The 12,715-nt window shown below is 42.8% G+C and overlaps 1 protein-coding gene across 1 annotated transcript in view; it reads right to left on the minus strand.

The window, feature by feature from the left end:
• si:dkey-12j5.1 (probable assembly chaperone of rpl4) overlaps positions 1 to 12,715 on the minus strand; it is a 72,920-nt gene that overhangs the window by 57,453 nt on the left and 2,752 nt on the right. The window contains exons 5-6 of the mRNA XM_042107585.1: positions 7,398 to 7,513; positions 3,032 to 3,155 (exon numbers count right to left, since the gene is read on the minus strand). Of these exons, the coding sequence (XP_041963519.1) occupies positions 3,032 to 3,155; positions 7,398 to 7,513 (240 nt within the window). The remainder of the gene's footprint in view (positions 1 to 3,031; positions 3,156 to 7,397; positions 7,514 to 12,715) is intronic.

Here is a 12,715-nt window from a genome sequence, read left to right on the forward strand (position 1 = left end):
CCTTGAAGTTTTGAGTTAGCCTACTGAATTGGCTGGTACCATAAAGTTTGTGCATGCTCTCTCTCTCCAACGCAAACCAGATTTGGGGTTCCATAGCCAAGTAATTCTGCTACATAACGTTGAAAACAGATAAATGTGTTTATTCGAAGCACACATACAAATACTGTAGGTCAATTTCAAGTGCACACTTACGTGACTACTTCAAGTATTAGCCTACGCACAATAGATTTTTCTTCTTTAGCCTACATAATGCATACACTTTGTAAACAAACAGCAGCTGTGACAGGCAGCGGCCGCATATATTCTGCATCATATCTCGCATCTTGTGAACTCTACAAGCCCCCACCCCTCACTCGACGATTGGTCCAGCCTAACCAATCACATTGATCTGGGACTCCTAACGTTCCTACTTCGCCTAAACTTTACAAACGGACAATAAACAGCATCAACAGTCAGGAAACAATGTATGCAGGCCTACCTTGGCCGTAAATACATTTGCACATTCTTTCAACAGCCATGTTTGATGTTTGCAGACATTGCTACCACAGTTTACTACGGCCACTTTCGATTTCGAAACTTTAGCGTCATCCCCTCTCGTCGCTGACTGGGCAGGTTATCTGCCGACCGCTGGAAACGTGAATTATTATGGTGTCCCAGACTAGGATCTCCCTGAAAGGAGATCTAGGTGGCTGTGGCCAGACTATCATGGACCTAACATTGATTAGGTCTTTGTTCTCATATTTCTTCTACATTATAGGCAATGACTTCATTGCAACAAAAGCATTATACTGTCCTACCACCTCAGATGAAGCAGAAGTTCCTCAAATAGCTTCCCTTACAGCGCCCCCCCCCCCCCAAACCCCTGCTTTGTCCCATAATGTGCAATACTCAGCCTCTGTAGCGCCGTAATAGCCAATAAACGTGGATTGCCTCCTGTAAAAACCCCTTATATTGCTTCACAACGGTTTGCCTTCATGTTCCACCCGAGACCGCTTTGCACTGATGGGATCACTGCTACGGGATCACTGCTACGTGCGGCTGATTGTTCTTTGGTCGGGAGGCTGTAGGAACAGGGGTCTCCTCTGACACCACTTCTCTCTCTGCCAGGGCAAGGACGTGCATGGTGGGAATACATAACTGACTACAAAACAGCTGCTTCAGCTTCCTGAGTGGTCGCAGTAAGCATCAGGAGCGTCACTGGCGGCACATTTATTTAACACATTTCTTTTCTTATCCGGTTTAGCTAAACTGCAGGCGACACTCTGGGAGCACCTTGGACAGCTCCTCGTGGGCGATCACTTCTATAGGATTACAGAGGGCTTTTTTTCCACCAGACATATCACAGAAGAATTTCTTAGAAGAAGTCCTTCGGCTAGTTCTTGCGCAGTACAGTTTGTACCAGGCATCAACTACTAAAGTCACCATCTGTACAGGTAAACTACTTGTGGAAAGCAGACTGTGGTTTTAACAAACAACACTGTGGCCGGATTAAAAACACACACACAGACATACACACACACACACACACACACACACACACACACACACACACACACACACACACACACACACACAGACACAGACACAGACACACAGAGAACAGAATAGAGACTGGAGACTGGAGAGGTGGGGAAGTGAGGTGAAGCAGGCACACACACACACACACACACACACACACACACAAAGTAAAGAACACACACACACACACACACACAGAGAGAGAGAACAGAATAGAGATTGGAGACTGGAGAGGTGGGGAAGTGAGGTGAAGCAGCCACACTGAGGATTCTGACATTGGACCTCAGCACACCACCAGCTCTTCATAATGCCGTTAAATCCTTGAGCTTTGGCACAGAGAGCACAGCAACTTGGGTGAGGGGCAGAGAAGGATAAATGTGTGCAGGCACGCACACACGCACACGCACGCACACACACACACACACACACACACACACACACACACACACACACAGACACAGACACACACACAAACACAAACACACACACAGAGTTAGTTTTGGAGAGCAACGCTGCTCTCTGCTGGCTGCAAATGGTACCCACAGGAGCATTGCACAGTATCAGCTTGCAGCTGCACGGTAGGTCCTGGACTGATTTAATTTTAATTTGTTTCCTGAGCAAAGTATGCATGAAAGGACAGGACAGGACGTTTAGCCTTCTACAGAACTGACACACACTTACACAAAACTGGTTAGCAATTTAGCAAAAAAAAGTGTGAATTGAGCATGGTCAACAACCCATGCTCTACTGTGAAGACCCCTACACATTCGTAGACTCATGCTCTACTGTGAAGACCCCTACACATTCGTAGACCCATGCTCTACTGTGAAGACCCCTACACATTCGCAATACTGCACAATACCACTCATGATGTTCTTCACAGAACATCAACTCAAAAATCTACACATCCTACCAAAGCCATTTGTTTAATCATGTACACTGGTGATCAATAGGTTTGTTAAGTCTCATGTACTGCACTGCACTTCATCAACTCCACATTAAATATGCCCTGGCGCTGATTAGGGCTGCCCTTTATGGTCACTGCCATATAATGAGATTGATGTGTTTTGATTAGGAGGACATGAGGATCTATTGTTGTGCAAGTCTCTTCATCACAAACACACACAAACATACACAAAGAAACAAAACAATGCTAATCGATTTACAGGCATAAGAGTGTGTGTGAGTGTACGACGTACAAGACATGCACACACGCCAAGACATGGATTACTGAATGACTCAAAGACATGGTCGCACTTCACACAAAAAGCACATTGGCAAACCAGCAACGGAATGTGTGTAAATGCTATTCTTTGTTCTGAGTGTGTGAGTGGAAGAATGTTTGTGTGTGTGTGTGTGTGGTGTGTGTGTGTGTGTGTGTGTGCGTGTGTGCGTAGTGTGTGTGCGTGTGTGCGTGTGTGCGTGTGTGGTGTGTGCATGTGTGTGTGCGTGTGTGCGTGTGTGGTGTGTGTGTGTGTGTGTGTGTGTGTGTGTGTGTGTGTGTGTGTGTTACCTCCATGTTCTGAGTGCTGAACAGGTAACTGGCCATTAGCTGCAGTGCCTCTGCATTGACGGGGTCATACTCCAGGGCTTTGGCTATGGCCTCTTTACACTTGTCTGCTGCTCCCTCTTCCATACTAATCACACACACACACACACACACACACACACGCACGCACACACAAACACACACACACACGCACGCATGCACAGACATGCACACACACGCACACACACACACACGAAAGAGAAAACACTCATTAGTAAAACTCATAATGTAGCCTGTTTACCTGCCCACCATTGAATCATTTAGCTGGTTTTGCACAGCAGCACTCATGCTACAAACCAGTGCTAACACGGCTACTTGACCACTGCTTCCGATCAACATTTGCTGGATCAATCTTCATTTAAATCACTGCCTCCATCCCTCCAAAGCTGTTTAATGCCAAACACACCTGTCAATTAAGCATACAGAAATGACATTTTCCCTGACGGTGTCGGTATTGATTTATTTCTTTGTGTATCTTTATGAACGCGCGCACACACACACACACGCACACACGCGCGCGCACACACACACACACACACACTCTGTGTCTGTGCAAATGACACAAACTATGCAAATTTCAGTCTAACAACTTGAAAAATGTTGCATTCATCGTTCAATTATTAGGTTGATGTGAATTGCATCATGAATAAATCAAACAAAAAATGCAACAGTTATGACAATCCTTTCACACACGGGAATCCAGTAACGGAATGGCAATGAAGTTCATTTGCATGTTGCTTACATATACAAGATAGCCTAGTAAGCATTAACTGAACTGGCAGAATCTTGGCGTTTTTCAACACAGTAATCCCTTTTTTTTAAGGACAGTCTTGTTGAGTTTGGTATTCAGTAGTGCTTCTCCATTTTCACACAGAGGGGCATGTGTTGTTGTCCGTCATTCCATTCCACCAAGTAGTTTTTGTCAAATATGGATTTGGTTGAATTGGGTACCACCAGCGCATGTTAAAGCAGGCTTGGCAGCTGTGTTATTATGATGGTTGTGTAATGTCCAACCACGGCTTCAGGACTCGGACATGGTGTAAGTTTGCACTTCATTCGAGCGTCTTGGCCGAGGCCACTTGTCCATAGGAAAGTCCGATGAATAAGGGCAGACCTCAGAATCAATGCTGTGTTGGGACCCGTTCAGAAATTTCTATCAATCCCAATTAGAAGGATTCTGCAAGTGAGCCCACTAACAATCTAAATCTCTTCCAGAAATCATTCCAGCCTGACGGCTCTGCCGAATCCAGGCGCTTTAAGCCAGTAAATGCCATCGGGCTTAATGGCATTTAGTGTCTCCGGTGCTTGATTGAATCCCAGACTAATTCCCGGCTGGGTTCTGTCCTGGGGTTTCCAATCAGGCCCTCTCATCCTCGCCCTCGATCACCTCAGTGATGAGACCATCATCTCCCGCGCCAATCAATACTTCATTAGGGCAGGAAATGCTTACACGCGGCTAAATCAACTTCGCCCCAAGAAGCCGAGGAAGACAAAAGAGGAGACGGAAAGTTGAAAAGTTCTCCATTTCTCTCCGTACCTACTGATCTGGCAAACAATTCGCCTTCCTGTATGACAAACACTCTCCCCCTCCTGCAAATCTCTCTTCCTCTCTCTCTCTCTCTCTTCCTATCCTCTCTCTCTCTCTCTCTCTCTTCCTATCCTCTCTCTTCCTATCCCTCTCTCTTTTTATCCCTCTCTCTCTCTCTCTCTCTCTCTTCCTATTCTCTCTCTTCCTATCCTCTCTCTCTCTCTCTCTCTTCCTATCCTCTCTCTCTCTTCCTATCCCTCTCTCTTTTTATCCCTCTCTCTCTCTCTCTTCCTATTCTCTCTCTTCCTATCCTCTCTCTCTCTCTCTCTCTATTCCTCTCTTTCTCTCTGTGTGGCTGTGTAACACCCCACCCCAACCCCTCCCAGTCTGTCTGTCGCTCTCTCTCTCCATGGGCCAGGTGCAGAAAGGACCAAGGCCATTACATTAATGACCGCACACTGTGCACACATCACACAATAACTCTGAAAGTGCATCTCTCTCCTGATGCAAATCTCTTTTTTTCTCTCTCTCTCTCTCTCTCTCTCTCTCTCTCTCTCTCGGCTCTGACCTTCACCCCTCGGCCTGCTGCTCTTTGAGCAGATGTCTCTCTAATGAGCCAGGACCACATCTCACCAAAACACTTAGCGAGTGTTTTCTATTCACAGGTCGCTTGAACAACTCGTCAAGATGTGCCATTCAGCTAAAATGCCACTGCTTGTGAATCGAACATTGAAGCATAATGACCAGAAGCATCTTAGAAATGAAACTCTCTAGTCAAATTGGTTGCGTGCTCTGAACAGAAACTTTTTATTGCTATGGAAATAATTCTCAGCTTCAGAAGTGTTTAAATTATTTTACACAGAAAAACATAAACTTCTCCACAGAAATGTAAAGATGCACTCCAGCCACAGATTAACACCTAAAAACCCATCTTAATTTCTCAAAGGTACAGGTTCATATGTTGTTGTGACACAACAACAATGGGCTGTTTTCAACATCAGCCTGATGATTCTAATCAGAATTTGAGTCTGATACTGCTCCATTGGGACGTAGTTATGGGGTGTGTTTCAACCCGATATGGGGGAAAATGCCTCTGCACTCAATTGTATAGACCTAACCGAGCAATGAAATAGCTTACCGTGAGCTGTAGGAAGAACACCCGAACCATCCTTCTTCTCCACAAATGCCTTAACATTATTTTCTGGTCTTTTTTTAAAAGTTATTGCGCTGTCAATATCTTGTACAACACCCAATAGTGAAACTAAGACAAATACGTAGGCCTGGAAAGGTAGGCTATTCAGAAAAATGGATATTTCCCCTCATTCGTTTTTAAAAATAATTCCGTTAACACTGACTGTAAAAACAGCTGGGGAAGGGTGTCGCAAACCCCTCAAGCAGACAGGTGGCCAATCAGAGATTTCAAACAAACGAGGGAGCAACATGTCACAATGCAAACACACTGTTTTCCCTTGATTAAAGTGAAACCGGAGTTTTCCCACATATCTTCTTTGGCCGAAGTTTTCAGAAATAATTGTTTTCAGTGATAAAACCTCCGTTTTCGTGTAAATGAAAGGCCAAACCGCATGTAAATAACATATGCATTTATCCTATGGGGTCTTAGAAGCCGTCTGTCTAGCTTCTAGCCACAGCGTTTTTGTCGCAAACAAAATCAACCGAAGCGTGCTCAGATGACAGGATAGACGAGGCACTGTTGCTCATCTGTCCATCATCGTACAAAGCCCAATCTGATTGGTCCTAACAGCTCTGGTTCGGGAATAGTTGCTCCACAACGGAGCAAGTCCAGACCGAACTTCCCGACCTCAAATTTTGTGGGCGGGGCTAAATTCGGCTGGCATCCAGACTAATCTGCCTAATCTAAACCAGAAATACTCAGCAAAACAAATGTACCTCCGCGCTACTGCAGGTCACATCTAGCGCATCGACGGGAGAGGACTGAATCCAGTATGAGAGAGAGAGAGTTCACCGGAGCGACAAAGATATTGAATTTTAGTAGTTTGTATTAAGGACATAAGGACTAACGTTTCAATTCTGATGAAGACGTGGCACACGTCGAAACGTTAGTCCTTATGTTGGCACCTTAATACAAACTACTAAAATTCAACACCTTTGTTGCTCCGGTGAACTAGCTCTCTCTCATACAGAAATACTCAGCCTTGGCGTATTCTGCATATTAGAATCGTGATAGGTCTTATAACACATAAAACACATCTAATGGACATGTAATAAAGGTTAAGTAGTTGATAATAGTTGATAAATAGTCTTTATAACTGTGACCAGGTCACCCCATACATTTGTGAAATCTACAATGATCAAATAAAATGTAGATGGACAATTCTAAAGATTAAGATTTGTCCAGAGAACTCCAAAAGATCAGTTCAAATTGGGGAAAGACTGTTGGAAGACAGCATATGCAGAAGAATCAAAAAATCATAAAGCATAAAGGGTTTCCCTTTGGGGTTACCAACCAAGAAGAGTGAGTGAGAATAACAAGCAATTAACCGACTGTCTGCTCACCCATGCATTTAGAGCTTTACACTTGCTATGTCTACATGAAATTCTCCAGACAGAGCAAGAGATATCTCTGGCACTCTGCAAAACACTTTCACAAAAGGCTTCCTCGAAACTTACACCAGGATAGCTGAATGCCCAAACCAAGAGAAGAGACAGCTCAATGTTTGTTTGAATTGACAGACTGAAATAAATCATGCTCACAGATGTGTTCTGTTTGATGTGATCTGCATGATATGTGTGTGTGTGCGTAAAACGGTCCACAAGGCTCACCAGAGGTCTGTAAAGTAAATCTCTGCCATAGAGCAGAAGGCCACAGACAGGTCTTTTCCTGACACAGCTGGCTCGTCTTCTTCACCACAGGCCGACGCCCCCTCAGCAGAGGCAGCCTATCAGAAAAGAGTTATCAACATCACATTAGTAAAAGGTACTTGGAATAGCTTACACACAGAGGTCTGAACAAAAAGCAGTACTTGGTTTTGTCTGCACAAGGAGCCATGTGAGATTCTATCATCAAAATGACTACTGTACTCTGTTGGACGGGGTTAATCCATCCACCCCCTCCACCCCAACCCCCCCCCCCCCCCCCCCCCAGACATGGGTCTTCCTGCATCTCTGGACCAGTTCCGTTCCAGACCCGGCTCCTTGTGATTCAGTCAAGAAGAACAAATAGGGGGGAAATGGTCACTAATGCAATCAAAGGCAGAGAGTGTTCAACTGTGAAGCCATTACCCTGGTGCCGCCATGAAATTCTAACCTAATGGAACAAACGTCATAACCCTGTGTGCAGGGAGGGTTAATGACCGAACTCTGAATGCTCGCTGGGTTTATGCTTGTGCTTGATGGAGCTCGGGTTTATGCATCAATTCTGACCCGGGCATAAGACAACATAGGGCAAAAAATAATAAAATATTAATAATCAGTAAAAACGATTTAAAGATAATGGGAGCAGAATGCAGCCATCCAGCCACCTTCACCTTCACTGCGACAGATCATGTATAATTCCTTCAACACCTTAAGATATAATGGAATTATATATCTGTGTCAGGGTGATCTCTCCTCACCCCTCTTTTTCACATCTACTGTACACTAAAACAAGCACAAAGGCTTTAAGAGAGTAATTTGTTTCAATTAAAGTTTTTTTCTGTCGTGGCTGATGCTTTTAGCTAAAGCAACTTTTAGATGTCAATTAATTGCAAAGCCTGACTTCCTAGAGCAAGCTGGGAGTCAAACTCACAACTTTTCAGGCTACTGCAGCAAACGGTACAAGCTCCTTATCCGCAACACTTTTCACTGCCATTCTTCATGTTGACACTGATGTGGAGTCATTTGACCATAAGCTGTGAGTGACTGATGGACCCAGGTACCACGCTGGTCCTGACTTTGCCAACAGTTGGCACTAGAGCTCCAAAGTTGCTCCCATTTTCCCACTGTCATTATAAGTTGTACGAAAGATCGATTTTAAAATGTATTTAATCCATCGACAATAAGGCATAATGATTAAGCATACAATAACTGTATTGGCTGTGATAAGTCTCAGCAGCCATTGTGTCTTGAAGGCCTGCGAGTCTCAGAATCAATACTGTGCAGTGCAAGGAGGCATTTGAAGAGTGCAACGATTTCTGAAGCTTTGGCTCTGTTCTTTAGTGCATGCAATGTGAAATAATAATACACTATTCACAAAAAGTTGGGGATATCTGGCTTTCGGGTGAAATTTAATGTTTCAGTACAGAAAGTACTGAAACATTGAACTGTTGGACATGCACATTCAAAAGTTTAGAGAAGGTCACATTAAGTTCACCTTTTAAGGTTATAGTGGATTTTAGGTTCATCCTGAAATTTCAACCGAAAGTAGTGCTGGGCGGTATACCGGTTCACACCGTATACCGGTGTATATTTTCGTTATGATATGATTTTTTTTTATATACCGCCATACTGGTGTATTTGATTACACAACGTTTGGCATGCTGCACCGCGCGACAGTGTTTCAGACAGGACTTTTTTCACACGCACGCATGGTGCCACTGTGAGGCATAGTGAGGGTAAACACAAAACACCATAGGTTTTCCCCATGTATTTCCCCAAGTATGACCCTTAAGGCTTAATTTCTCCTTAGGTAAGGGGTTTATTTAAGGGTGTTGCACAGAATACCTTAAATTGTTTCTTTAGTTAAGGAAAAACGTTAAGGGATACTGCATTGAAAGAGATTTACCGTCACGATTCTATTCTATTGAGATTGTTCAACAGCTGTAACTAGCTGGCTAGTAGGTGATGTCGTTAGTTACAGTAGCAACCCACCGAACACAGTGATGTTTAATGTTCATCTCACCTTAAGAATATTCACTGAAATTATCCAGGTAGCAAGTAAAGCATGTTGTCTATGGTTATAGACATGCACTGAGCAATACTAGCTGGCTAGTTAGAAATGATCCTGACTGTCATCAGTGCACCAAAACAAACTTTTTTGTTAATGTTTTGCCTAGCGAACCGAACCGAAGCTCATGGCAGGCTAACAAGACATCCACATCAAGTTAACGTTAGCCTACCACTAACGTCATGTAAACCACACAATAACAATAAGGCATGTTTCTGATAGGCCTATTTGACAGAGTAAGTATTAGCAGAGAGGTTTTATTTTAAATTGTATAATTTTCAAAAAAGTATAATTATTGCAAGTTGCACTACTTTTTGTATTGGTTTTATACAAGATGTTTGTGAAATTTGCACAGTAAAAGTTCTGTATTTTGACTGCAATTGTCTTTGCATTCTGATTAGATTCTTCATTAGAATCATGAGTGGCTCTTTGTAAACAGCATCATTTTCTGGGGCCATGCAAAACTGCATTACCACTAGTGTGGAGTTATTCTACATCATGACAGTAAAATAGACCATCCTTAGTCAATGTAGGCTACTGCAGCAATTCCTCTCTCAACCTGTAGAAAATGCTGTGAACATCTGATTATGCATGGGGGGAAAAATACCGTCATATACCGTGAAACCGTAAGAGTTTTGAAAAATACCGTGATATACATTTTTGGTCATACTGCCCAGCACTACCCGAAAGTCCAATAATCGTAACATTTTGTCAGTAGTGTAACTAGAACACAGTATTGATCTACAGTTACATCTAGAAAGACAGAAAGACTGCATACTGTACATATAAAAAGTGTGTCTTATTTCTCCCAAAGACATTTTGATTTAGATATGGAATTAAGACAAATAGATTATTTAGTATGTGTTAGACAGTCAAGCTGTTAGACCAGATTAGCTTTTTGCTGAAATGATACACTTATTAAGACAAGATAAATGTTTGTGTGGGCTTGTTTGTGAATGGGAACGTATCATGACACAGCAGAAGAGGGGATGTGAGTTATGAAAGCCGTCCGCAAGCTATCCCAAGTGCTCCACGGAGCAGACGTGGTAAAATATAATATAGATGAGTTGTTTGCAATATTGAACCAACTTGTTTGTAAATTCAAACAGTTCTGCAACACTGCCTATGTAAGCTATGCCACTTTAAATCATATAAATCCTCTGACACAATAAGCAAGGTGCAAAGACAATAAACAAGGTGGTTCAGTGAGTTGGCCTATTGTGTAACATACTGTTGAAATAGGTCTAATGTTTTTGTTTTTTTTAACTAGGTGGTCCGTGATTTTTTTTTTTATTATTGGTTAAGTGGTCCTTGGTCTGATATATATACAGTAACAGCAATTCTGCGGTCAAGGAGCTATCGTTCAAGCTGAAAAAACATTTACACTATATATACAGTGACAGCAATCCCACTGCCTCTACCATAAAGCCCATTTTGGAAGACACAGCAATCCTTACATCGGCAGTTTTAAGAGGATAACCATTCAAATAATTAAAAATGACAACTCATTTGCAAGTTTTCATGTGTTGCATTGACACACGCTCCACAAATCAAGCCGTCCGATTCCAATTCCAAAGCCCAAGCTGCTCCAAACATGTGTCCAGAAAATTGTGCACACACACACACACTAGCAAACATCGTTATTGTATTTCTAAACTTTTCTTTTTAAATACAACCGCAGTTCTAGACGTTTGTTAATGGGAAGAGTCACATCACCCTGTTATGAAACAATACTGCCAAGCTCTAAATGCTGCCCTCCATTTCCTACCAATTAATTTGTTCCTTGTCTGAGAGAGCTTCAAAGAAAAGTACCCATCACCACTAATGGAATCGCCACTAATGACAGGGGAGATTGAGGAGACCAGGACAGACGCCAGAGCGGTGAATGATCCCCACAAACAAGACAAAGATAAGCATTTCAGACAAGTAGCCCTCACTGGCTCCAGCGATCTTTGGAAAGACCAAAACAATTACTGCCAGCTGAAGTGAGTGTGAGGCTGTGGCTAAAAGGGTAGAAGCTGTACTTTCACAACACACAGAAGGAAAACAAACAGAAAGAATCCCCGCATATAGCCTACACAAAGAGACTTAAATTAAAAAAAAAAAAAAAAGTAATTAAATATTTTTTCAATAAAACACGGTAAGAACTGTCACAACTCTATCACAGCCCTATCATATGTCAAATTACCAGTATGAGGAAGCTGATCATCTTTTTAACACTGAAAGTGGTGCACAACAACTGAAGACCTGGCCTCTGGCAGTGCTATATGCTCTTGTAGTCTTCCATCATTAAAGGTACACTATGCAGGTTTTTTAGCTTAACTCATTGAATGCCAAGCTATTTTCGGGAGCTTTGTCCTACAGTGCCAGCAATCTAGACCATTGTTGATGAATTTTGTACAGTCACAGCATATTCTGTGTTATAGCTATGAACACATACAATGGCTCGTTTAAAAGGGGAGACTATAAGCTCTCGGTGGGTGCAAACCGTGTATTTCTACACGCCTCTGTTCCTGAGAAATACCAAGCTAAACAGTGGCTAGTTTTCATCAAAATCGCTGTTTTTTTCTAGAAATGGAGATATAACGTCTTTCATGAAATATGAAGTGTTGCCTGTTACTTACTTGTGTAAACTTTCCGGGAAGTGATCAGTGAGACCTGGCGAGACTGCCACCTAGTGATAGACCCACGAAAATGGCCTGGTTTTGACCTGACGTGCATGCGTCACTGATTCGACCCAAAGCGGCAACCGAGTTATGATAAAATGTCCAGATAAAATGTCCAGATTGTGCGTTTTCATGAGTTTTCGATAGTCATATATTTCATTTCCATTCATCACAGAGTTCCCAAAATCACATATAAGGTGTGTTAGAGTGTCTAGTTTCGTAATTTAAAAAAAAGCTAAAAACGTAATATTACGTTTTTGGCACTCAACGCATGGGAAGGAAAAAAATTAATATTACGTTTTTGGCACTCAATGAGTTAATATGCAAGTTTTTTTTTAGCTTAATTTACCTTCATTTAACAGCTTCAGAGTCATAAGAATGGTTATATGACTGAGAAACTCCATCGCTACCTTTTTTCTAGCCGGTGCCTGGTGGGTTGAATGGTGGCCGTCTCGCTCCCCCCTAGCGCCTGTGAGCGGAAAAACCACCCTTGCAACTGTGGGCCGGCGGGCCGACGGCCTCAGTGTCAGGAAGTATAACGAGTGTAACGA

The sequence above is a fragment of the Alosa sapidissima genome, chromosome 10 (genome assembly GCF_018492685.1).
Source record: "Alosa sapidissima isolate fAloSap1 chromosome 10, fAloSap1.pri, whole genome shotgun sequence".
Classification (NCBI taxonomy): domain Eukaryota; kingdom Metazoa; phylum Chordata; class Actinopteri; order Clupeiformes; family Clupeidae; genus Alosa; species Alosa sapidissima.